Here is a 27,150-nt window from a genome sequence, read left to right as displayed (position 1 = left end):
TTTGATGGTCCCCCAACAGACATTCTACTCAGTATAAGTAACTTTGCAACTTATTCTACTAACTGGAACCCTAACCTAACAGTCAACTAATACTCTAATGAGAGTCAGTTGCACATTTCACGTGGATCCGAGTGAATAAAAACCTGGAAAAAAGACCCAAAAAACAGAAACCCTAGTAATCCAAAAGCTAGGGTTGTTGCTGAAGTGTAGCCCACCTTTACAGAGCGGGGTGTATGACAGCGGGGTAGGGGGGTCGGAAAGCGTGCGTTTGTGTCCAGGGGGAGGGGGTGGGGGCCTCTTCTTTGACAAGGTGGAGCTGCCACTAGCGGGGGTCTGTGCGGCAGGGGCGAGGGTGGAGGGGGGCAGGTTTGACAAGGGAGGGGCTGGAGGGAAAATCAACAACATAAAACAACATCATGCAGTGATGTCATGGTGAAGAATGGATAATGTAAATAAATATATGGGTAAACACATGGGTTCTTTGGAGGATGCGGGAGGGAAGGAAGACAGGATAGAAATAGAACAAAATAGAAAGAACGATGGTTTGGGTAACCAGTAGGATAGGATGAAAAGTGCTACTGAAACCAGATAAGTAGATGTTGAGAAACTAGAGGAGTGACTCCATTTGGAGAAGAACATCAAGACACAACAAAAAAGCCAAATGAAATCTATTCTACATTTTAGATTTAAAAAAAAAAAAAGAGAGTCAACAGCCAGTGAAAAGCTCAGTCAGAGAGGACCAGGAAAGGGATGCTTTCTGTGAGAAATAAGCAAATGCATCAAGTTAACAACTTCAGCAAATTCTGGGCTTTAGTTGTTACTATGAAAAGTCAAATCACCCATTTACTAATAATGGCTGAACTGTAGCAGAATCAGAAGGCTCCAAGTGAAATTTATCAAGCAAAAAGTTAATCGGAAGAACCGAAGATGATTGGACCTGATTACGCGTTTCTTTTTTTGGTTACATTGTGAGTATTTGCAACTGATGAAGATGTTTTCTTAATTTGCTGGCGTTTTTTCTACTTGCATGTGTCTTCTTCAGTTGTATCGCATTGAGCTCTCTCAGCCACCGCAATAAAGGCATTAAGGCATGTACAAATTAAATTTATGTGTACCATGCTGTCTACTAAGATGCTTATATCTATTCTGTTTTGAAGGCAGCATATGCATTCACCACCAGCTATGATATCCCACAATCCTGTGTATGTGGATTAGTTGGTTTAAAACATAAAAAAATTGTGTCTTGAAAGAAGAAAATTAATTTATAAATTTTATTATTATTAAGTTGGCTTTGAAAAAGCCAGTAGTTACTGATCTACTACTTAAGCTTATTATTATTATTATTATTATTATTATTATTGTTATTATTATTATTATTATTATTATTATTATTATTATTATTCTTAGACTAAATTTCTAAATGCATCTCCTCCTAGACTGTTCAAGCTACAACCACCAAACTCGGACTAGACCTTCAGGCTGTTCTGACTTACGGTTTTCCTAAAAATGCTGATTAAACCTGGAAAAAACTCCCATTGACTTTCATTGAACTGCCTTGACTGATCTGAACATTCCATCCAACTGTCAAAATTCAAATTCAAACACACAGACTCAATCTAAATCTATCTATCTATCAAACTAAATCTATCTATCTATCTATCTATCTATCTATCTATCTATCTATCTATCTATCTATCTATCTATCTATCTATCTATATTCAAATCAGAACATCGTACAGACATGGGGGTTGGTTTATATTGTCAAGCAGCCTTTGGAGTATCATCATTGGTAGCTGCCAAGCCACTCCCTAGCAACCAAACAGAGTACCCTAGCAACCGTTTTGCAAGATCTATATTTCTGCATCAGAACATCGTACAGACATGGGGTTTGGTTTATATTGTCAAGCAGCCTTTGGAGTATCATCACTGGTAGCTGCCAAGCCACTCCCTAATAACCAAACAGAGTACCCTAGCAACCGTTTTGCAAAATCTATATCTCTGCATCAAAACAACGTACAGACATGGGGTTTGGTTTATATTGTCAAGTAGCCTTTGGAGTATCATCATTGGTAGCTGCCAAGCCACTCCCTAGCAACCAAACAGTACCCTAGCAACCATTTTGCAAAATCTCTGCATCAGAACATCGTAGAGACATGGCAGTTGGCTCTTTTGACTCATGCTAGCAATCTGGACTTCCAACATGCTACACATGCTAGCAATGAATAGCTACGTGCTAATATTGATTAGCTAAGTGCTAAAGTAGGCTAAGAACATGCTAATAACTCTATAAAAACTCCATAGTAACCATCTGTGACAACTATCTATCTATCCATCTATCTATCTATGTATCTATCTAACTAAATCTATCTATCTATCAAACTAAATCTATCTATCTAAACTACTAAACAAACTTTCAAACTGAAAACTTTCAAACTGAAAACTTTCAAACTGAAAACTTTTAAAACTATTTCAAACTTTCTGGACTGGCTTTTTCAAGCCAACTTAAAGTTTGTCTTCAAACTTTTTTATCTAGTTATTATTATTATTTAATTTTGACAATCTGTATAGCTAACTTGTTCTAGATAGGGGTTTAATTCCATTCCTGCTCACACATACCTTTAGTTTTCAAATAAGCCTGAAGGACTTGAGCTGGATAAGGTGTTTAATTAGGGTTGAAGCTAAACTCTGCAGGGCTGTGGCCCTCCAGGAACTAAGATTTGCACCGCTGTTCAAAATGATTTTCAAATAATCTGAAATTAGTTTCTTTAGGAGTTACAATACCATTCAACAGTTTGGGATTGGCAAGATTTTTTTTCAAGTTTTTAAAAATCTCTTATGCTCATCAAGTCTGCATTTACTGTATATGATTAAAAAAATACAATTAAAATATTGTGAAATATTATTACAATTATTAAAATAACAGTTTTCTATTGTAATATATATATATATATATATATATATATATATATATATATATATATATATATATTAAAATATAATTTATTTCTGTGATGGCAAAGCTGATTTTTCAGCATCATTTTAATATGCTGATTTGCTGTTCAAGAAATATTTCCTACAATGTAGCAAATAGTTGTGCTGCTTAATATTTTTTGGAAACCATGATACATACATATTTTCAAGATTCTATTCTATTTTACAATATAAATGTTTTTACTGTTACTTTTGATAAATTTAATTCCTTTCTGAATGTAACTATTCATTTCTTTCAAAGAAATATTACTGTCCCCAAACTTTTGAATGGTCATGTCCTTTCATATAAAACCATTAATTTCACATCGCAGCAGCCTTCAGTTTCAGACACAGTTGTATAATGTCATAAGATCAAAGGATGAGGTCATTAAAAAGATTAAATAAGCAGATAGGGTGTATGCAAATAAAAAAATTTAGATAGTCACTGATGTATGGTCGAGTGCTAGCCAGTGTAGCATAGTGGGAATGAGAGCCAAGGAAAGCCAGATGAGGAGCTGTAAGAGAGACGAGAAAAAAAGAGAGAGAGAGCGAAGAAAAGATGGAAAAAGTCCGGATAACATTTTACATAGGTTTGCCGATTAATACCATGTCATATCAGAAAGTCAAACCATAAACAAAAGTATCAAATGGAAAAGTAAACAAAGCTGGAGTCTGTGCAAAGCAACAGAAAGCAGGTTAAAACTAAGTCAGAATCAATTAGAGAGAGAAAATATCAGGATCGATCCAGATTCAATGTATCGATCGAGAAACGATGTATCGTCCCAGACCTAGTTGTAAAACAAAACATGAAACTCTCTTCAAAGGTGCTGACTAAAGTCCTTACTCTAAACCCATTAGAATCTCCAATTTGTTATAAATGCTATAAAATTACAGAAGCTGAGAGTTTGATTAATAAATTTATAAATATAATTATTTAAATTAACATATACAGTTATGGAATTCACAGGAACATGTGATTGGTTAGAATAAGTTTTATGTTCTGTGGCATCTGATTGGCTGGATTACCTTTGCCTGCATTCCTAGGTGGCAGAGGTGGGGCATCTGCAACAGGAGAGGATGGACAGTCAGTGGAAACGCTGTACATCTGATTGGTGAGTGCAGTGTATGAGAGGCGCTGCTTATCACGCTGGCCAATGAAACCAGGCAGAGAGAGCTTGTCATGTGGAGAGAGACTGGACGAGTGACAGAAACTCTGCGGACGGGGAGAACGATCCTTCTTTATGGGACTGGGCTGGGAATGAAAGACAATGAGAAAATCATTCAGTCTGTGAGTCACAGAGGTTTAAATATTTTAAAAGGGGTGGTTCATTGCGAATTCACTTTTTTAACTTTAGTCTTTTAAAGTTATGGCAGTTTAATGCCTACAAAAACGGCCGGTTTGGACTACAACGAGCTTCTTCCCGGATTGGTGACGACATAAACCCTGCAATTAACAGAAACACTGCCCCTGGGAACACGCAAAAAAGTGGGCGAGACCATGTCGAGTGCATGTAAGTCTTCTTCTTAGGGATGCTGGACTTCGGGAACAATGATTAAAATTTATGTTTAATGCTAATTTAGCTGTATGTGCTGCACATTTTACAGAAGACAGCTTCCAGAATCTACACGAATTTAATGCTGGATTTGCACAAAGGCTATTACTGAAAGATGGAGCAGTTCCCACTTTAAAAGCAGAAGCTGCTGTTTATGGGCCCCAACCTGTAAGTATGTTTTCTTTTTTTTATATATATATAGTTTTATAGTTTCTGGGATGTAAACAAAGACCAGTTAGCTAAATTCTATTGGCTTCGCTAGCCAGTTAGCTAAATTCTATCTCATACTTCTCCAACAAATGCCTACAAACAACAACAAACTTCTATGTAATCACTTCAGTGAACTTCTGTTGGTGTTTGTTGGCGTTTCTGTTATCAGTGTACAGCATTGTTTCATTACGGCTTTTATGTTGTGTTTACCCACATGCTCATTCATGCTATAAATTAAACAATACCTTTACAAAAATGCTACAACTCAGTCATGTATTCATTTACAGTAAAGCTTTAATCAGAACACTATGGGGCAGCAGTAACATTTACAAGTGACAGCATATCTAAACACTTTGACACAAATACTAATATTCATAAACGTCCTTTAAAAGCCGTGCTTGCAGAGGTTCTGTTTGACCCTCTTCCTCATTACTGCTATCTGGGTCTGATTCGGGCTCAAATTGATACGGCAAAATTGACACCATTATTTACCTTTCCACTGACGCAAAGACTGGACATTGACCGAAGCACACGTGACGTTTGCCCGTAATGGTAAGAAGCGGTGGTGTTTCCGGACAGTGTGAATAACAATACACAGGGACAGCTAACCAATCTCAGTCCATTGCGTATTTCTGAGAGAGGGGCTTCATACAACCAGGAAAACAGCGGTGTAGAATAAAGGTAAAATATATGATTTTAAAAAAAAAAAAAACGAAGCATTAAGATATGTAAAGCAGCGCCCCATAAACACAATCAAGCCTTGAAAAAAAAAACAGTGAACCACCCCTTTAAGATTCAAATGGTAATGCGTTACTTTGTCATCCAGATCATCGTCACTCTCATCAAGCTCTTCCAGTCTGAGATTCCATTCATATTCCACATGGACTTTAGTATTGAATTTTCCCGCAGCGGCTTGTACCAGCTGAAGCACACATACAGACAAACATAAGTTAGATCTACAAAAACAACCACATTTTTACACCCTGCGGCCTTCAGCACATCTCTCATACCCCCTATTGATCTTGAAAAACAATATTAAGGAGCCATTAACAGTTTTCACATGAAGGAATGTATCTTCTAACCGAGAAGTTACTCACCGCTTCCTCACACTGGATGATCTTCATCCGCCTGGCCACATCCAGAGCTGTTTCTCCATTCTGATTGGCTGAAACATGAGACCACATGTTAACCAAGCCACATATACATAATGTTTATCATTATGAAATGCAAGCTTGTATGTATTTGTTACATACAAGTAAATATATATGCAAGCAGTGATTCACAGATGCTAAAATGACTAAAATTCTAGCCAATATAACAATTCTAGACTATTTTGTCTAAATAAACCAAAAATAAAACACTAAAATCAATTATTTTAAATGCTACAAGTGAATTTAGGCATCACAACATTATAATGTACAGTATAAAAAATGGATAGAGTTTTGCAAAAGATTATATTTAACAGTGCTTTTAAATTATTTGCGTTTTTAAACATTTACTAAGCATTAGATGACTGCAAAGGTAATCTAAATTTAAAAATTGGGGAAATTACGGCAATTAAATGTCCAATATTGATCTATACCAAAAATGATAACTAAAATATATTATATTATGTACATAAGTAAGCATATTATGAAAGCACAATCAAAAGTGAACAAATAAATCTGGTAAAAACAGTATGTTTGCGGGTAACTCACTGATATCAGTAGCTGGTTTGCCTCTCAGCAGTAGTTTGAGGCATTCATGCTTCTCATACAGGCAGCAATAGTGCAGGGCCGTGTTTCCTCTCTCCGTCTGTTTATCCAGATTCCCACTGGAGACAGAGACATGAGGAGTCAAATTTTCCTTGATCTTATGACATATGCGAGTTTATTGTACTATAAAAACACAATGTACATGTTAGAACTCAAAACTTCCTACATAAATCTATTAAAATCAATTTGCATCAATTTAGGTGCAAAACTCTGTGAACACACTAACAAAATCATCTGAGCAATTCAAATCTTGGTAACACTTTAACACTTTATTTTGATGTTCCCCTTTAGACATTCTGTTGACTATAAGTAACGTTGCACCTACTAATTCTCATTAGAGTATTAGTAGACTGTCTGCTTAATATCTGCAAACACTTTATTGTGAGGGTCCTCCATTAGACATTATACACACAATAAGTCACTTTGCAAGTACATGTCAACTTATTCTACTAACCCTACCAGTCTACTAATGCTCAACTTACGAACACTCTAATGAGAGTTATTTGACTTGTAGGTGCAACATTACTTACAGACAACAGAATGTCTAAAGTGGACCATCGAAATAAAGTGTAACCCAAATCTTTCCTTGAGGCTGTGACATTAAAAACATTTTCACTCTTAATGAGCTGCTTCACACCTTTGTAATCTACATGAATTTGGGTTAGCAGCACACATGGAGAAAGAGCAAGTGAATGACCTAGTTCTGTTTACCTAGTGTGACTACAGAGAAAGTGAGAAACAGAGGCTAGGCTACACATCTACACCAGTATATCCCTGCTCTGTGAGAACAACGTTACGTATATATTTCTCTGACCTAGAATCAAGTTTCGCCTGAACATTTTCTGTAGTGATTGCATTACGGCATAAGACTCAGATCATTTGAAATTATGTATCATTCAGGATATTACGTTATTGACTTGCATAGTTTTTTTTTTGTTTTTTTTTGCCAACAACTACATCCGGTTAACAACATTCTTCAAAACATCTTCTTTTGTGTTCAATAGAACAAAGAAACTAATTTAGGTTTAGAACAACCTGAGGGTGAGTAAATGACAGAATTTTTATTATAATATCATATCATCAAATAATCAACCTTGCAACTGTTTGGAAATTGCATGATTACAATTACATGATTTCACTGAATATTAAAATAACCCTGTGAAAATTTAGCAATGGAACTAACTTGGACAGGGTATCTTCCAAATGTGATCAGGGTGCGAGTGAGGAGAGGGATTGGAAAACTTAAAGTGGAGTTGGGGCATGAATGGAGCCATGCCGTCCAATGAAATAATACAATCCCAGTTGTCTGGGTTGGATTTATTTCCCTTCTGCTGTCATATTTCTCTTAAACCAACCTTCAGTGTAAACCTGGAATAGTTTCAGTGTTCCAGTTCCAGGAAAATCGAATTATGATTATTTACTAGGATGTGAGCCAAGTATAGTTCTGGGTCAGGCATGACTTGATCTTCTAATGTTGTTATGTAACTTTAATCCAGACAGCAGAGAGCAAAATGAGCTAAAGCTGAACTTAAATTACTCTATTTTCTGCATAATAATCCCTTCAAAAGTTCTGGAGCTTGTACATGAACACCTGCCACCCTAAGGAAAAACACATTAAAAACACATCCTGGTTAACCATCAAGCTCTTCATGATAACAGTGATGGAACAAAACAAGAGGTGACTGCCTGACAGCTGAGGACACAAGCGAAGAAAACGAATACTGAGGATCATTCACTGCAAAATACAGAAAATTGATAATCAAAGCATGCCCAGGAGTGTATCCTCCCAGTTTTTTGCTGTCATAAGCAGGTGTTCAGTACCTGTTCTGGACGAGGAAGTCGACCAGGTGCAGCGAGGTGTGGTCAGCTGTCCTCACGGCGTAGTGCAATGCAGTCTCTCCTCCTTCCTATAACAGAGAAGCACAAATAAAACAATACTCATTACGTGCTTGTTAACCCATTTTATTTTCGTAATAATGGTCCTGTTCTTATTGCATAAAATATGAAGGATTTTTTTAGCATAACAAATAAAAAAAATTAAAATAAAGAAATCAATCAATGTATTATTTAAAGCTGCTGTCCGTAACTTTTTTTGTGTTAAAATTTACAAAAATTATATAATGAGAATGTACAACATGAATCCATTTTCCAAACCGTGTTTTTGTCTTACCCTGAATCATTATGGTAAACTTATAATAAGTGTTAATATTCAGACTATTTCAGACCGGACTGGTAAGACCCGCCGCAGAGTATCACAGTAATTGCGTGACTCGCCATAGACATACACAGAGAAAAGTAGAAAAGTAGGCTACAATGTTCTTCCACAAGACGCGTGAAGTTCTGTTTATTAACCGCTAGAGGGCCAAAAATTACGGACTGCAGCTTTAAAACTGCTCATTTAATTTATGTTTAAAAAAAAAAAAAATGTATGAACCATTTTTATTCAACTTTTAAATTTAATTTAAAAAAAGCATTCGCCAAAAATTTTATTTCTTTCTTTATTTTTATTTATTTATTCTTATTTTTAAGTGGCTCCCCTAGTCCTCCAAAGTACAATTTGTCTGTGCATGTTATATCAAAAACAAAAGGAGATAACTGGTAATTAATACTTTTATCAGCAAAGATGCATTAAACTGGTCATAAGTGACAGACTATAATGTTACAAATGATTTATATTTTTCAAATAAATGCTGCTCTTTTGAACTTTCTAACCATCTAAGAATGTATCACAAAAAAATGTATAATGCAGCCTTGGTAAGCTTAAGTATATATATATATATATATATATATATATATATATATATATATATATATATATATATATATATATATATATATATATAATATATATATATATACACACATACCTACAGTAACTGACCCTAAACTTTTAAACAGTAGGAACAATTTTTAACCAGTAGGAACAATTTTTAACCAGAGAATAGCATCAAGTAAAACTCCTGGGATATTGATCTGCTAATGGCTGGATTTCCCGATAACGTTCTCTCTTAACGCGCTACGAAGACTCTAAAGACCTTAACTGAAGATATACAGTTTCTAGGAGTGTTCCCTGAACTATCCCTTAGGAGGTTGCTTAAGGTATATCTTCTTAAGTACGATGTAAGGTGCTGTCCATGGTGGCAGTGCTGAATTGGTTGATATCGATGGCTCTCGAGAATCAATAGTTCACTCTATACACGGGCTGCTTCACTGCATTATGTGAGAAATCAGTGTTCTTTATAAAAAGAAGCACTGCAGAAGTAGAAATTGCATTTATCAGGACTCATGGGATGTTATAATCCAATTTGCAAACTAAATCTATCAGCATGAGTTTAAGGCGACCGTTATTTTAGAACAAAGTTTTAATTTCTTAGAGAGGCGTCATGCAGTTGACAGACATGTAGGTATCGCGTTTATATATTGTTTTTTTCATCACAAACTTGTTAACTATATCATGAATTTTATGATATATTCTGATTGTAAAATATGTGGAAGTTAATGTGTTTTGTCACGCGATGAGTTTGCACGGCAATTCAGAGCTGTCGGATTTACAGAATCTTCCCCGAAATACATAAAAGTATGTGGCCGGTGAACTGGGAGAATAGAGTAAACTTTATTGTTTCATTCACAATGTGTATCTGATATGAATTAAACACTTCGTCAAATTATAGAATTGAAAGGGTTATTGTTGCAGCTTCCGTAGACATCAGTGCATGGAATTTATGCAGTAGCCTACTTAATTCAAATGTGTATTTACATGTCTGAAACCTAAAATAAACCTGATGAGGCTAAAAACACAGAATAGTTGTGATACATGACAAGCGCGGATTGCGTGTCTGTCTCTGGATCAGCACTAAAGCACATTTGAAATTAGCAGTGAATCTTTGCATTTAATTCTTTGCCATAATCCTAATCGAACACTGGGTGTATTACAGCTTCAGAATTATATTCATATTGACTGTCTACGGTGATAATGTATAGCTAAGAGTGGTCCAGACAAACCTTACGTAAGTATGACTTACAGAAGGTATACTTAACTAAGAACGTTTTGGGAAACATGTATTAACGTTAAGGTACAGCTTAAGGTATAATTTAAGAATGATGTAGAGTTAAGAAGGTTTTGGGAAATCCAGCCCAGTTAAGTAGCAGAGGGGTTGTTAATCAGTTTCAGCTGCTTTGGTGTTAATGAAATTAACAACAGGTGCACTAGATGGGCAACAATGAGACGACCCCCAAAACAGGAATGTTTTTACAGGTGGAGGCCACTGACATTTTTCCCCTACTCATCTTTTCTGACTGTTTTTCACTAGTTTTGCATTTGGCTAGGGTCAGTGTCACTACTGATAGCATGAGGCGATACCTGGACCCCACATAGGTTGCACAGGCAGTCCAACTCCTCCAGGATGGCACATCAAAACATTCCATTGGCGGAAGGTTTGCTGTGTCTCCCAGCACAGTCTCAAGAGCATGGAGGAGATTCCAGGAGACAGGCAGTTACTCTAGGAGAGCTGGACAGGGCTGTAGAAGGTCCTTAATCCATCAGCAGGACCGGTATCTGCTCATTTGTGCAAGTAGGAACAGGATGAGCACTGCCAGAGCCCTACAAAATGACCTCCAGCAGGCCACTGGTGTGAATGTCTCTGACCAAACAATCAGAAACAGTCTTCATGAGGGTGCCTGAGGGCCCGACGTCCTCTAGTGGGCCCTGTGCTCACTGCCCGGCACCGTGGAGCTCGATTGGCATTTGCCATTGAACACCAGAATTGCCAGGTCCGCCACTGGCGCCCTGTGCTTTTCACAGATGAGAGCAAGCAGGCTCACTCTGAGCACATGTGACAGACGTGAAAGTGTCTGGAGAAGCCGTGGAGAAAATTATGCTGCCTGTAACATTGACCGGTTTTGTGGGGGGGGTCAGTGATGGGGAGGCATATCCATGGAAGGACACACAGACCTCTACAGTAGTGATGTCCGGTTCGCGAACAAATCGGTCGAACCAGTTCACCAAATCGGACTGAATCGTTCGAAACAGTTCGCATCTCCAGTAAGCAAACACTAATCCACAAATTACTAAAGTTACTCACTTTTTGACGTGCCTGACACTCCCTCTGACTCGAAATAAACCAACATCCCAGAGTTATTCAGTTACTCCAACAGTACACTGACTTAACCTGCTGTGAGAGAACTGATGATGATGAGCACGAGCAGCAGAGCAGCTGATATACTGAGTGAGCATGTGCCGCGTACACAAACAAACGTACACGGCCGGTCACCGTTGTCATTCTTGAGTCAAGAATCGGTTGCAAAGGTTGTCGGATCACCAGTACACAACTGAGAACTGCTTCTCGGTTCTCTGCTCCTCGGACATGTCCGATTTGAGAACCGATGAGCTGATGATACTGCGCATGCGTGATTCCGCGTGTGATCTAAAGCTACAGAACAGTAATGACTGTGACAGAACCGGTGTCTGAACCGAACTAGTAGGACAACTGATGCTATGAGAGGACTTGAATTAGGGGCCAATCTAAAAAAAAATTAGGGGTGAAACATAACTTTATTTAATTACAAATAAATCGTAATGGATTATGTTTAGAAAAAGGATCATGGTTTCTGCGCTGATGAAGACTAATTTAATCACTTTATAACTGTAAAGCTTCGTTTGCACATCACTGCCTGTGTGTTTGGATGCTTTAGATGCAAAACTAAATTGGAAGAAATGTTTCAGATTATAATGATGTTTTAGTTGACTGATGTTATGATTACTGACTTTACATATTTGAATGTGATAAGTGTTTTTTTCACCCTGGCCCGCAATAGACGACGTCATTACGTCGGAGCGTAAAAGAACCGGTGAACCGGTTTTTCAACCGGTTTATCGGAACGAACTGTCCGAAAGAACCGGTTTGCGAAAAAGAACCGAACTTCCCATCACTACTCTACAGGCTAGACAACAGCACCCTGACTCCCATTAGGTATCGGAATGAAATCTTTGGACCCATTGTCAGACCCTACGCTGGTGCAGTGGGTCCTGGGTTCCTCCTGGTGCACGACAATGCCTGGCCTCATGTGGCGAGAGGGTGCAGGCAGTTCCTGGAGGATGAAGGAACTGATACCACTGAATGGCCCCCACACTCGCCTGACCTAAATCCAATAGAACACCTCTGGGACATTATGTTTCGGTCCATCCGACACCACTAGGTTGCACCTCAGACTGTCCAGGACCTCAGTGATGCCCTGGTCCAGATCTGGGAGGAAATACCCCAGAACACCATCCATCTTCTCATTAGGAGCATGCCCCGATGTTGTCAGGCATGCATACAAGCATGTGGGGGCCATACAAACTACTGAGTACCATTTTGAGTTGCTGCAATTAAATTTCAGCAAAATGGACTAGCCTGCTGCATCATTTTTTCACTTTGATTTTTGGGGTGTCTTTGAATTCAGTCCTCTGTAGGTTGATAATTTTCATTTCCATCAAACGATGGGCATCCTTTCATTCCTTTACCCAGTCCATATCAGTATAGATATCCAGCATATTTTTCCTCATTGAGATCTGATGTTTCAGATTGTTGATAAAGAGTTCCTTTATTTTATTTTTTTGAGCAGTGTGTATATATATGAACAAAAATAAACCAAAAATCATCTGATATCCTGGCCAGAGGCTACATAATAAAAAGTGAAGCAGAGATCATTTTAGATTGAGAATGTTTTTGCGACTGCACCCACTAAGGAGCAGCTGTTCATATCAAAATCAGGCAGAAGCACTATCAAAGTCATCAGCTGAAGGAACGAATGGTCTCTCAGTGTAGAAAGCTGGCGAGAAGATCAAGGCAGAAAATTCAAGTCACGTCCAGAGTGTCTGCTTTCTGATATGCACCAGACCTCAAAATGTGTGCTCATCAAAGGCTCTGATGTGAATGGGTCATCCATCATGTCAAGTGATAGTTTGGGTCACACACTGTCCCTGTGGACCTACTATCTCCTCAGTATGTTTCAGATTCAAGCTTTAAAGGGATAGTTCACCCAAAAATGAAATTTTTGTCATCATCTACTCCCCATCAAGTTGTTCCAAACCTGTATGAATTTCTTTGTTCTGCTTTACACAAAGGAAGATAAGATATTTGGAAGAATGTTTGTAACCTAGCAGATCTCGCCCCCCATTGACTGCCATAGTATTTTTCCCCCTACTATGGTAGTCAATGGGCGGCAAGACCTGCTTGGGTACAAACATTCTTCCAAATATCTTCCTATGTGTAAAGCAGAACAAAGAAATTCATACAGGTTTGGAACAACTTGATGGGGAGTAGATGATGACAAAAATTTCATTTTTGGGTGAACTATCCCTTTAATAAATAATTTCAGGGGCCACTTAATTAATTTTTCAACCAGTAAATGGAAAAAATGCCTACATGTCAATGATCGATTTGATCTCAGATGCTGTCACTCACCTGTCCTCCTTCAGGTAGTGGTTCCATAAGCTCCACCCCCTCAGCATACACCTGGATCAGACCTAGCAGGTCATGTGACCTGACGGCTTCAAACAACTCACTCATCTTGGCTGCTGCTGAGCTGCAGGTTTTTCTTGCAAACTTGTGATCTACATACTTAGCATTAATGAACTCCTTACGAACAGTCCTAAGATCAACAAAAGAGAGGGGGAAATGAAAACATTATTTAACATTAATATCTTAAATATTAAAAAATGTTGAAGAAACTGCAACTACACAAAACAAATGGTAATTTACATGAAATATAACAACTAAATTTAATTTTTAAGTATTAAAAAAAAAAAAAAAAAAAAAAAAAAACTTTTCCATGCATTTTCCTGTCATTGTTCAGCACATTTGCCAGGCATACTTACATGTCACTAGCAGGAGTGGGTTTAGGAGAGGGGCAAGTAAGACTTCCCTCCATTATTTCATTAAAACTACTGTTCCCCACATTCTTGGCCAGCTGAAAGCAAAAAAGAAGAAAACAAAATTAAAGATGAATAAATGAACACATTAATTTAAATATTCCTTATGAAATATGTAGATTGTCATGGGACAGATGCACTGAACCCAAATATTTTAAATGAAATATGATTTAATTGCTATACTAAAGCGGTCTTTTATCAGGCCAAGGATCATTTTTTGTTAGAAATTGTATAATATATTATATATATATATATATATATATATATATATATATATATATATATATATATATATATATATATATATGCATTTACCCTTGGTTATGATGCTGCTTACATAGCCCCAAAAAAATTTAAATAATCATCATTGATTTATACAGCAGTGTTATTTTAGTATTATTTATATACTTAATTGCTATTTTTATTTCAGTTTTAATATTGACTTTAGTCACAATTTTAGTAATGTGCTTTAGTCATTTTTATTAATTTTCTATTTAATTTATTTTTATTTCAGTTTTTATTTATATTAAGTTAGTAATTTTAGTGCTTCAAATTGAACTTATTTCAGTTTCTAATTTAATTTTTTCTTCATGCAATATTTATATTTTCAACTTTATTTCAATTAACAAAAATGTTTTTGTTTTTTTTAAGACAGTTTTAGTTAATGATAACAACCATGGTAAAGAGTCATATGCTTTGCACATACAATTTTAATTTTACATTTTAATGTAGGAGGGACATTGAAACATTTACAGTCGCTGAACTTTATCTTTGGTTAAAGTATTAAAGTGTTTTTTTTTTTTAAATGTATATTTGAATTTTGTCATAAAAATTTGTTTGCGAATAAACAATTTTCAGACCCCCTGCAGTACCTCCACAGACTCCCTTGTGATCCCCTGTTTAAGCCCCCACTATACTGTTTTTGGAAAAGAAAATGTTTGCACCAACAGACACACCAAGAGTTCAGAGGTTCCCAGTTTGTCAAGCTCCATAGACTGGATGCGTGAGATGTGAACGCCCATCTCCCGGTGAATGCCTGAACATTCGATGCATGTCAGGATTCCGAGGTTAGTCGACAACCATTTGGGATCTGAGAACATAAAACAAAACAAAAAAAACATTAAAAATTAAGAGACAACCAAAAGCAACCAACAGATTTTATGCAAAATTTTGAATTTTTTAAATTCTTTACCACAAGGGGTCCTCGTTGGACTCATTATTTAATGTTCTAGAACAGGCCTGGCAACCCTGGCACCCAGCTACTGGAATGTTTTAGATGACTCATTAATTAAACACCTGATTCAGCTCATCAGCTTCTTATTGTGTTGAATAGGAAGACATTTAATGAATTCTGGGAGGTGGGTCCCGAGGACTAGAGTTGAGAAACACTGTTCTAGAACATGGTAAATATTGTAGGAATTTAATTCAGAGTGGCATGTTATCAGTGTTATCAATGTGTGCGAAATGATTTGTCCACATTTCAGGGTTGACACAGGTGTGTGTGTATGTGGCTCCATGAGCGCCAGTGACGTCCCCTGAGTAGAACCAGTGACAGGACGACAAAGATAAGAGGACACGCATAAACACATCAGCTAAATATAGATGCAGGTTTTCCTCAGCAGCACTCTCTGCATGTTCAGTAAATCCCAGATGTACTCATTCTTAATTTCTTTCATTTTATCTCTGACACAGTCAATATCAGCATCAAATGCATTCATTCATGTCACTGTTTTAGAAGTGATTCATTAATCAAACCTGTGTTCAAACAGATGAATCACTGTGTAAGAAGTCATGTTACTTGACACAGATTAGACTGTTCAGCTCTCAGCTAAGGGGCTGAACAACAGCTCAACACAGATCTATAAGACTGTTACAGTCATGGTGTCACTTGAAGCTGCTTATGCTGCATTTAAATGTTTGAATCAGTTTGCTAGAAAGGTTCATTTCAAGGACTTCAAACATCGATTCAATTGAGTCATAATACATAATCACACAAAATACATAAACGTAAGTGGCTGGTAAACTGGGAGAAGAGACTAAACTTTATTGTTTCATAATGTATCTGATTTGAACAAAAAACTTTGTCAAATTATAATTGAAATGATTATTGCAGCTTCTATATCAGTATATGGAATTTGCATTTAACAAACTATAAATATATTTTTTATATATAGCCTTGTACTTCATTTAAATGTCTATTTAAATGTCTGAAACCTCAAATAAACATTATGTGGTTGAAAACACTGAATAGTTGTGAAAAATGAAAAGCACTGAGCGTGTCCATCTCTAGCTCAGCGCCAGCAGCGCGAAAGCAGGTTTGAATTTAGCAGTGACGCACTGAACGTTCTAATCACAACAGTGTGATCGCACACGTTAAAGGGTTAAAATCGATCGCGTTTCAGGGGTGAAGGGGGGACAAATTGAAACTGAGGGGCACAAATCAGATCTGAGGGGGCAACGCCCCCTTTTGCCCCCTCATGGCGCTGGGCCTGGCTCTCAATATAATAGGCCTAGATTTGAGGGGAGGGAACTTAACAAATGGTTGGAGTAAAGGAATCACAAAAAGTCATAGCTTCCTTAGGTTAGGGTTAGGGCTGAGTTCTGACCTTTTAAAGGATTCACTTCATGTCAGGGTTTTTCCTGCATTGAAAATATTTTGGCGGCTGCCAAAATGATTCATTGTCCCACCAAAGATTTATTTGATCATTTAATGTGATGATACCTGCCGTTCTGCAGTACCGATTCTCTCTGTACCTCGCATTTAAATGAAGCAATTAACAGCTTCAGTGATTATACAGGCAGTGATCTTTGCTCACTTTCTGTCTATTTTCATTCTAAACAATATGATACTATATGTCAAATGATCTGTGCATTAAATCTTGGTGTAAATGAAACATAACTGACCTAATTGTAATGTGTAATGTTTTTACATTGTTGTTCATTTTATTACTTACTTTTCAAATCAGTCACTCCCATTTTTGACCCAGGAAAATTGAAATGGTGTAGACACATAGGACCCTGAGAACATACAGTGGGATGCTTTTTCATGTGTTCATTATATGCCATATAAATCTGGGGATATAGGACCCTGGGAACATACATGGGTTGGACAATGAAACTGAAACACCTGGTTTTAGACCAGAATAATTTATTATTATGTTGTAGGGCCTCCTTTTGTGGCCAATACAGCATCGATTCATCTTGGAAATGACAGATACATAGTCTTTCACACTGGCCGAAGGGATTTTGAGCCATTCCTCTTCCAGAACAGTGGCCAGGTCACTATGTAATGCTGGTGGAGGAAAACATCTTCTGACTTGCTCCTCCAAAATACCCCAAAGTGGCTAAAAATATATAGTATAATATATGGGAGATGTTCAACTTCACTTTCATGTTCATCAAACCACTCTGTCACCAGTTTTGCTGTGTGTATTGGTGCATTATCATGCTGATACACGGCATCCCCTTCAGGGTACAATGCTTGAACCATTAGGTGCACATGGTCCTCCAGAATGGTTTGGTAGTCCTTGGCAGAGATGCGCCTATCAAGCACAGTAGGGAATGCCATGATATTGCAGCCCAAACCATCACTGATCCACCCCTATGCTTCACTCTGGGCAGCAACAATCTGGGTGTTAAGTCTCTTTGGGGCTTCTCCCCACTTTAACTCCCACGGATGTAGGAAAGACCATGAAAGTGGACTCATAAGAGAATAATACATGTTTCACATTGTCCACAGCCCAAGATTTGCACTGTTGGCACCACAGAAACTGACATTTGGCATTAGGGGCTTTCATACCATGTAGTTCTAGGAACCCTGAGAACTAATTTTCCCCCATGGGACATTTTCCTGGTTGCATTCGCACCGGGAGTTGGAACTCTGAAGCGGCATCATAAGCATGGAATTTACAAACAAACAACTGGAGGATGGAGGACGCCATGATCAGAGCTGTTTTTGTTGAGCGTCATGGGTTTCGTGATAACGGAGATGGAATATAGACGCACAAGTTGCATGATTGAAAGAGCAAAAATTAGAAGAGACAAATTTCCTATGACAACTTGCAGTGAAACAAATCATCAAGGCTGAGTAAGTATGTTTATACAGCTTTTTAAAAAAAACAACAATTTGTCCTCTTTTGAACTCTGATATGTCTCCTATTATGTTGGGTGGATTGCAATATTTTATGTACAGCTGTGGTTTTGCTCTGCTAATTCAACCTTCACACTCTGCTCTTACCGATGGAATGTAAAGTCAGTGAAGATTGGCCACCAAGCCACGTGAAACCTCTATATTGGCCAGAATTTAAGTTTCATTGTCCAATCCCTGTAGGTATACTCCCATCAGAACACGTTAGGGACTGCATAGGAATAGAGCAACATGCTAACAACAACGCAGTATACCTTAGCAACCATATAGAAATTTGGTAATGTGCCATCACCCAAAACACCTTAGCAACCTCACAGTAATGAAGCAACATGCTAACAACTAAAAAACCCAGAACAACCACCCAAAACAGCAACCACAAACGAATATAAAAGGCTACCAAAAACCCAACAACCGCATAGTAGTACAACATGCACAATTCAGATCTATATTCCGCTTATGGGGATTATACAGTATCTTAAGCCATTTATACAGTATCATTAAGCCACCGTTGGGCCAAATCGCTCTCGATGCTTAACCATTCCATTCCGTGCTGATCAGGCCCAGCCGGTATGGATATGGCTTCATTTTCCAATGCGGGGCTGATAACGGAGCTCTTTGGAATGTAATACAATTGCATCTGTCGTTTCCTTGGCAACGAAGGCTTTTACAGATGGTATGAGATCTAAATAGCAACCACGTTATGGAGGATGATTGAATATTTCTATGATTAACTTGTGTTTACTTCGCTTAAAGGGATAGTTTACCCAAAAATGAAAATTCTGTCATTAATTACTCACCCTCATGTTGTAAGACTTTCGTTCGTCGGAACACAAATGAAGATCTTTTTGATGAAATCTGAGAGCTTTCCTTTCCCACTGAAGAGAAACGATCGCTTTATTTGATGAACAGATCATATAAAATGATCATGTCTCTTCAGAAAATTTCGACTAAACCGCTCAATTCATATGGATTAGTTTTACGACCTTTTAATGAACTTTTTGAAGCGTCAAATTGGTAGTTGTATACCTGTCTTTGGAGGGACAGAAAGCTCTCAGATTTCAGTTTTGGATGAACTATCCCTGTAGATAGTGCGCTTGGCCAGCTAGAGAGAAACTGTTAGCCAGGCAACAGACAAATGACCAATCCTGAGTGGCGACGTCCCTACACTCATTCTATCTGCACAGTTCAGCTAACTATGCTGAAAACTCCAGGGGTGTGAACGGTTTGTAATTGCGCTGTGCCGAACCAAGCTCAAGTGAAAATATAACTGGAACCATTTTTTACTGTTCTTAGAACCGAAGAGGCTTTATATGTACAATGAACTAAGGCCAATCACATCAAGAACACTGTTATGTTGTCTGCTGCTTTAAAACCTCGTGTTTTTTAAAGTCGGGTTGATTCTAAATGGCTGTTAATGTTATAAAAATCCATCAGCTGGAAAAAAAATGCTATGGAAGAGATTCCAATGATATTGTTCCTCTGTATCTTTTCTTTTTTCATTAGTTATAATTAGCCTAATACAGTGGTGCTCAGAATTATTGGCACCCTTTGGTAAATATGATCAAAGATGACCGTAAAAATAAATCTGCATTGTTTATCCTTTTGATCTTTAATTCATAAACTTAGCAAAAATCTAACCTTTCATTGAAGAAAAAGAATTGAAAGTGGGGGGAAAGTCACATTATGAAATAAATGTTTATATCCAAAACACGTTGGCCACAATTATTGGCACCCTTTTATTCAATAGTTTTTTGCAACCTCCTTTTGCCAAGAAAACAGTTCTGATTCATCTTCTATAATGCCTGATGAGTTTGGAGAACACCTGACAAGAGATCGGAGACCATTCCTTCATGCAGAATCTCTACAGAACCTTCAGATTCCCAGCTCCATGTTGGTGCTTCTTCTCTTCAGTTCACTTCACTCATTTTCTTTAGGGTTCAGGTCAGGGAACTGGGAAGACCATGGCAGAAGCTTCATTTTGTGCTCAGTGACACATTTTTGTGTTGGTTTTGATGTTTGTTTTGGATCATTGTCCTGATGGAAGATCCAACCATTGCTCATTATAGGATTTCTAGCAGAAGCGGTCAGGTTTTGATTTTTTATCTGTTGATATTTGGTAGAATCCATAATACCATATATCTGAACAAGATGTCCAGGACTTGAAGCAGAAAAATAGGCCCACAACATTAAAGATCCAGTAGTATATTTAACCGTGGACATGGGGTACTTTTTATCCATGTGTGCACCAAACCCATCTGGTGGGTTTGCTGCCAAAAAGCTCTTTTTTTTAGTTTCATCTGACCATAGAAGCCGGTCCCATTTGAAGTTCCAATCATGTCTGATAACTTAATATACTGGAGATTGTTTCTAGATGAGAGCAGAGGATTTTTCTTGAAAACCTCCTGAACAACTTGTGGGGATGTAGGTGATGTTTGATATTTTTTTTTTATCACTTTCTGAGACTCTAGACTCAACTAATCTCTGCAATTCTCCAATTGTGATTTTTGGAGAGTCTTTGGCCACTCAAACTCTCCTCCTCACCACGCATTAGGACGATTTAGACACATGTCCTCTTCCAGGCAGATTTGTAACATCTTCAGTTAATTGGAACTTCTTAATTATTGCCCTGATAGTGGAAATGGGGATTTTCAATGCTTTAGCTATTTTCTTACAGCTACTTTCTATTGTGAAGCTCAACAATATTTTGCTGCACATCATAACTATATTATTTGGTTTTACTCATTGTGATGAATGATTAAGGGAATTTGGCCTTTGTGTTTCCTCATGTTTATACTCCTGTGGAACAGGAAGTCATGGCTGGACAATTTCATGTTTATGATCACCCTGGTGTGCTAAAAAAAATGTAAATATGAATGGGAATATACTTCAGAGATATTTTACTCATAAAAAATTCTAGGGGTGGCAATAATTATGGCCAACATGTTTTGGAGAAAAACATTTATTTCATAATGTGATTTCCCCCCCACTTTCAATTCTTTTCCTTCAATGAAAGGTTAGATTTTTACTCATTTTATGAATTAAAGATCAAAAGGATAAACAATGCAGATTTATTTTTACAGTCATCTTTGATCATATTTACCAAGGGTGCCAATAATTCTGAGCACCACTGTAGTTATCGTCCTTGGTGTGAACAGGCCTTTATACAGGCACTATTCGGTAGTGATGGTCAACTAACAGGATAGCATCAAAAATCTTTTCGTTGATAACCTTGACAATGTATTAAAACTAGGGGTGTAACGATATATCGCAGTACGATATTCCGCGATGCAAAATGTTACGATATGAATCGTAGAGTGATGGCGATACTTTTACGATATGACGGCAGTCTAATCTTGATGGTTGAGCTGCCGACGTGACGTGTCTCAATCAGCTCTCTAGTTCAGTAAGTGTTTCGCGCACACATCAAATCTTGCAAGCAGGTTTAAATGTTTCTCGCGTCAAGTCTCTTCGTGTGAGAAAAGTTTCTTTCACCACAGTGCCACAGCAACAGCTGAGCTCACAGAAAAGCAAAAGATGCTTGCGATGCTTTGCTTTAAGAAGTTCTGTCTTAGGGACCGTTCACATATTGCGTCTTTTCCGTGTGCAAGTCAGTTATTTCAAATGTAGCTGCGCAGCATAATGGAAGCAGCGCGGTTGCATTTTCCAGGCGCATCGAGATGAAAAACTTTTCAGAATGCTGCAAGTGCTCCGCAGGTCATGTGACAAGAACCAACCGATCAGCTTCAGCCTTTCTGTAACAAAACATCAAAATCTCAGCCGAACAGCTGATCATAGCTGTACAGGGTGGTTTTTATATCTTATCTCCATAAATGTATCTAGTAGTAAAGGTAATGCAAGGGCTAGAAATCAATGTATCCTTTGCTGAAACTTCCTACTCCTCTTGGAGAGCACAGTTCATGGTTGCATAGCAACGACCGATGCCATGGGAGTGCAAGCGCTTTGGAAAAAAGGAGAAACGATTCGGCCGCGCCTTCCATGCATTTTTAAACGCGATTATGTGATCGGTCCCTTAGGATTCTTAATTCGAAGTTCATGTTCATTTTAACATTTTGTTTCAGTGACAGACAGACCTATTCAGCTGTTAATTTGAATATAGAAGGTTTTTTATTAAACCTTGAAATGTGATCTTGTATGAACAAGGAAAATTATTGAAATTTGTTAAGGTTTTTAAATAGATCTTATTTGAATTTCTGTTTCATTTTGTTCAGAATATCGTGATACGTATCGTATCGTGAACTCAGTATCGAGATACATACCTATCGTGACCTGAGCATATCGTGACCCGAGCACCAACATATTACACCCCTAATTAAAACATATTTTTAAGTAGGGATGCACCGATACCATTTTTTAAGGACCGAGTACGAGTACCGACACTTTTTTTCTAGTACTCCCCGATACCGATGCCTATAGATTTATTAATTTCTCTCTCTCTCTCTCTCCCTTTTTTTTTTTTTTTGGGTGATGTTGCAGTTTTCCAAGCACAACACAGTGAGACTAATGAAAGTAGGACAGCTTCTTTATTATTACTGTAATGAAAAAAGTAATAATTTTTATGTACTTGTCACAAACTTAAAGAACAAAAATTTCACAGTGTCCAATAACCTTCAAAGGGCATAATTACCAATTTATATAATTGTTGTTATATAAAAATAAAAATTTACAAACAATACAACAAATGCTATAGAGATACAAATTAAATAAACTTGTTTTTCAGATACAGTAGGTTTATTTACCATGTATACATTTATTTAACATATTTTGTTGTTTAATTAACATTAATGACAATTATAGGCAACGGTCCCTTTAAGACCGAATCCATGGATACTGACACATATCCTGTTTTCACCCAAATGTTCACGTCTACTTAAGCCATAACAGACTGTATTTACGCGAGATACTTCAAACGATGGACATTTTTACAACTGTGTGTGCATTTGACCATTCAGGTGCAAGGAGAACCAACCGAGAGAACTGGGATCGCGCGCAAGAAAGAGAGAGAGCGCGTGCGAGAGAGAGTGCCCTTCTGGTATGTGTCATTCAGCGCGATTCTGCCTATCCCGCCTTCACTAATCGATAACGAATTGTGATTGAAAGCATGCAGTTCACAATGTGTGTGTTGTCATCATTAACTTTGAAGTATTTCCACACCTCTGAGGCTGATATTGTTCCTGCTGCTGCCGTCGGTGTCTCTGTGCACGGAAAATTCTGTCAGTTACGTCACGTGAAGTACCGGACTTTGTACAAGTACATGAGCTTGGTATCGGTATCGGTGGATCCCTATTTATAAGTATAAGCACAGAATTCCCATTTTCATGAATGAATTATTGATTTATCTATGTTACAACAAATTAAAACAAAGTATAAAAGCCCCATGACCCTTTCCTGGGCCACACACTCTTGTTGAGAGAGAAAACAAAGAACAAGAAAAGGGCTGATCAAATAATCCCTGGAGCAGCAGCCACCCTCTCAGAACTTTCAGCACAGCTTGCATGAGCCAATTACATAAGAGAGTGATGTAACAGCGTTCGTCTGTCCTGACTGCCTGATCCTCACACTGCTGCTTCATCATGAGAGAGACAGACTGATTTCACTGGTAATGGAGTGAAACAAACAGAAATGGGGATTTAAAAAAATAGAGACAGATTGCTGGCAGAACACGAGTGGAGAAGAGATTGAGAGCAGAGGGTGAAAGGAGGGTGACAGACAGACAAATAGATAGATAGACAGATAGAAAGAGATCAGTGAGGATTTAAGCATTTTGCAAGGGGCAATTTAGCAGGTCCAGTTAAGCTCAATGAAAAATTATTAGTTTTGAGGGAATCACTTCACAAAACATGACACAGGATGAATCACAGAAACAGAAAGTGCAACACACAGCATCTGTACCTGGAGCACCACAATCACAGCACACTTCATTTCCGGGCATGCGCAGCACATCATCTATTATGGCTTTAGTGAGATCTTCCAGCCCATCATCTCCTCCACCCTGCTCTCCTCTGAAGGCCATGTTAAGTGCCTCCTCCTTACTGTTAGTTAACACCGAGATCCATCTGTAGAAGCAGAAACACATTAACATAACACCATAAGAAACATTCTTCTTTATGTAGTTTTAAGACAACCAAATAAACTGAAGAGCACAAAAACATTTTCTTTGAATAACATGCAACCAGAAACATGTATTAGCTAAGTAAATTATGTCAATTTTGATTGCATGGTAATTGTACAGTTTCTACTGTAAGCCCTCTAAGCTTAAGTTGCTTGTTTTCCCCTCTCCATCTATGATTGGTCCATTGTTTTAAAACTGACACTGATTTGCTGCATAGCAAAAGATGGACTATTTATAATTTGACAAGCTGTCTTAAAACACTCTGCTGCATGATGCTGACATACCAGTCCGCCAACCAGACAGTGTTTCACTTCAAAAAACAATAGCTACATCCTGAACCAACATTTAAGCCCTTCTTTCAGACCCTTTCCTTCCTGTTCCTACTTTTGTCCCCTTGCCATTTATTCCTAAATTAGCTCTTTTACAAAAGATGGGGCGATATTACTGTGCTCAAAAGCATGCCTTGGCCCCTTGTTAGCTAAATGAGACCAGCTTTTAGCTTTTAACCCTTGTATTATGTTACGGGTCAATTTGACCAATTTCGATTTGAGTTTTTGGAAATACCGGTTTACCTATTATTTTTTTATTTTTTGTTCACAGGGTCAATTTGTCCCAATATTGTTATGTTCCAAGGCAACTGTACAGACCCAAAATGAAAACATTTCCTGGTTTTATGTTGGTATGTTGTTTTTTTTTACTACCCTGTGATAGTAAAAGGGAGCTTTTCCACACTATTTTCAGTACTAAAAAAACTTCCTCAGACACAGAGCTATCATTTTTATTTTCAATCTATCAGAAATATTTAACCCATGATTTTTTTCTTCAAATTGTGCGACTTTTTCTCATTTAGGGTCATGAACATGCATGCAAAGTGAGGATAAACTGTTGTGTTGTGGAATGCGCATACATAATTTGTATATGATTTTGATGTTCGCGGGTCTGTACAGACCAAAATGAAAACTTTTTTTTTTTTTTTTTTATGTACAGTGCTTAAATTTATTAGACCACCACCCAATGTAAGGATTGTGCCACAGCTGCTCTAAACTAACAGTATTGGTGATTACCAAAATCATTTTTTATGTTAACCCACACCAGTATGTCTTAGCTCTTTAGTCACAGTAGTGTTTCTAATGCTAAAATATAATTATTGTTGTGATTTAATGGATTCAAAGATAGGTCACACAAAAATTTAATCAAAACCAAGTTTTTGTGAACAACTAGAAATTATTTGGCTGTCAAGAACAACAGAGACTGTGGAAAAGTACATAAAAACAATGACAGCAAGAATGCAAGCTGTTATCAAGGCCAATGGAGGCCATACAAAATAAAAAAAAAAATTTTTTTTGGTTATTATGTGAAAATAAAGACTATTTAGTTGTTTCAGCTTGTTTTTTGCCTAATAAATGACTCTTTGACAGATTCCTTAAATATTTGTGTGGTCTAATATATTTGTTAAGCACTGTATGTCATGGCTCTTCAACTCCAGTCCTAAAAAGCCAGTGCCCTGTTTAGCTCTAACCCTAACCAAACACACTTGAATAAACTAATCACAGTGTTCAGAACTGTTTACCAATTATATACAAACAAGTTAAATTGGGGTTGGTACTAAAGTCTGCAGAATACAAATCCCACCAGGACTAGAGTTGAAGTGCCCTGATATACAGCATGTAGTTGAATTTATGCTATGTTGGTTTCTTATTACACTGCAAAGGTAAAAAAAACACAAAAAAAGACACCTTTTCATACACAGATTGTAAATACAAGCTCATTTCTATTTTCATTTTATAACCATGAAACCAATATTAAATTGTTCATTTGTGATGTTGTGACTTGGCAGATTATTGTAGAAGTAAAAAAACAAAAACAAAAAAAAAAAAACAACAACAACAACAAAAAAAACTATAAAAGTAAATGAAAAATAAAAAAAAAAAAACGTAAAAATATGTATTTTTTTATATTTATATAAAATATATGTTTTACAAAACATGTAAGACTTTAAAACTGCAAGAAAATCAAAGCCATAAAACTGATCAAGTTGTGTTCCAAATATTAGGTTGATATCTCCAAAAATGAGCTTTTTAATAAGATTTAGTTTGGGCGCAGTACCAAACTTTTCCACTAGATGACATCCAGATAAATAATAATGCACCCATTCCCATATGGTTTGAGTGATCTGAACCATATACTTCCATAATTTCAAAAATAAGTTTTTTTTTTTTTCAAAAGAAGTAGATGTACATAATTCTTTGTTGGTTTTTATAGTGTGATTTTTTGGGAATTTTATTGAATCCAATGTAGGTCAATTTGACCGGCTCCACAAATGTCGTACCCAGGACTGAACACAATATAAAGGCTAAAACAAGGATTCCAGTCAAAGCAGAGGTGAAATGACTGCAGAACTGATATATAAAGGGGTTACAGGGCCTCATTCTGATCAACCTCTGTGCATTTAAGAGCCTTTTATAATGGCTGTT

The 27,150-nt window shown here is 37.3% G+C and overlaps 1 protein-coding gene across 8 annotated transcripts in view; it reads right to left on the bottom strand.

Moving 5' to 3' along the window:
• Window positions 1–27,150, bottom strand: part of asap1b (ArfGAP with SH3 domain, ankyrin repeat and PH domain 1b) — a 116,240-nt gene that overhangs the window by 8,180 nt on the left and 80,910 nt on the right. For 3 of the 8 annotated variants that reach the window (XM_048174114.1, XM_048174115.1, XM_048174116.1), the window contains 10 exons: window positions 24,457–24,620; window positions 15,356–15,489; window positions 14,346–14,437; window positions 13,933–14,119; window positions 8,309–8,394; window positions 6,431–6,546; window positions 5,831–5,898; window positions 5,548–5,655; window positions 3,997–4,222; window positions 216–383 (listed from right to left, as the gene is read on the bottom strand). In XM_048174114.1, the coding sequence (XP_048030071.1) occupies window positions 216–383; window positions 3,997–4,222; window positions 5,548–5,655; window positions 5,831–5,898; window positions 6,431–6,546; window positions 8,309–8,394; window positions 13,933–14,119; window positions 14,346–14,437; window positions 15,356–15,489; window positions 24,457–24,620 (1,349 nt within the window). Of the gene's footprint in view, window positions 1–215; window positions 384–3,416; window positions 3,486–3,996; window positions 4,223–5,547; window positions 5,656–5,830; window positions 5,899–6,430; window positions 6,547–8,308; window positions 8,395–13,932; window positions 14,120–14,345; window positions 14,438–15,355; window positions 15,490–24,456; window positions 24,621–27,150 lie in introns of all 8 variants that reach the window. The other 5 variants (XM_048174120.1, XM_048174121.1, XM_048174122.1 and 2 more) reach the window with 2 other exon arrangements.

The sequence above is a fragment of the Megalobrama amblycephala genome, linkage group LG22 (assembly GCF_018812025.1).
Source record: "Megalobrama amblycephala isolate DHTTF-2021 linkage group LG22, ASM1881202v1, whole genome shotgun sequence".
NCBI classification, from domain to species: domain Eukaryota; kingdom Metazoa; phylum Chordata; class Actinopteri; order Cypriniformes; family Xenocyprididae; genus Megalobrama; species Megalobrama amblycephala.
Note: the sequence above shows the minus strand (reverse complement) of the source record. Positions and strands in the feature narration are given on the sequence as shown.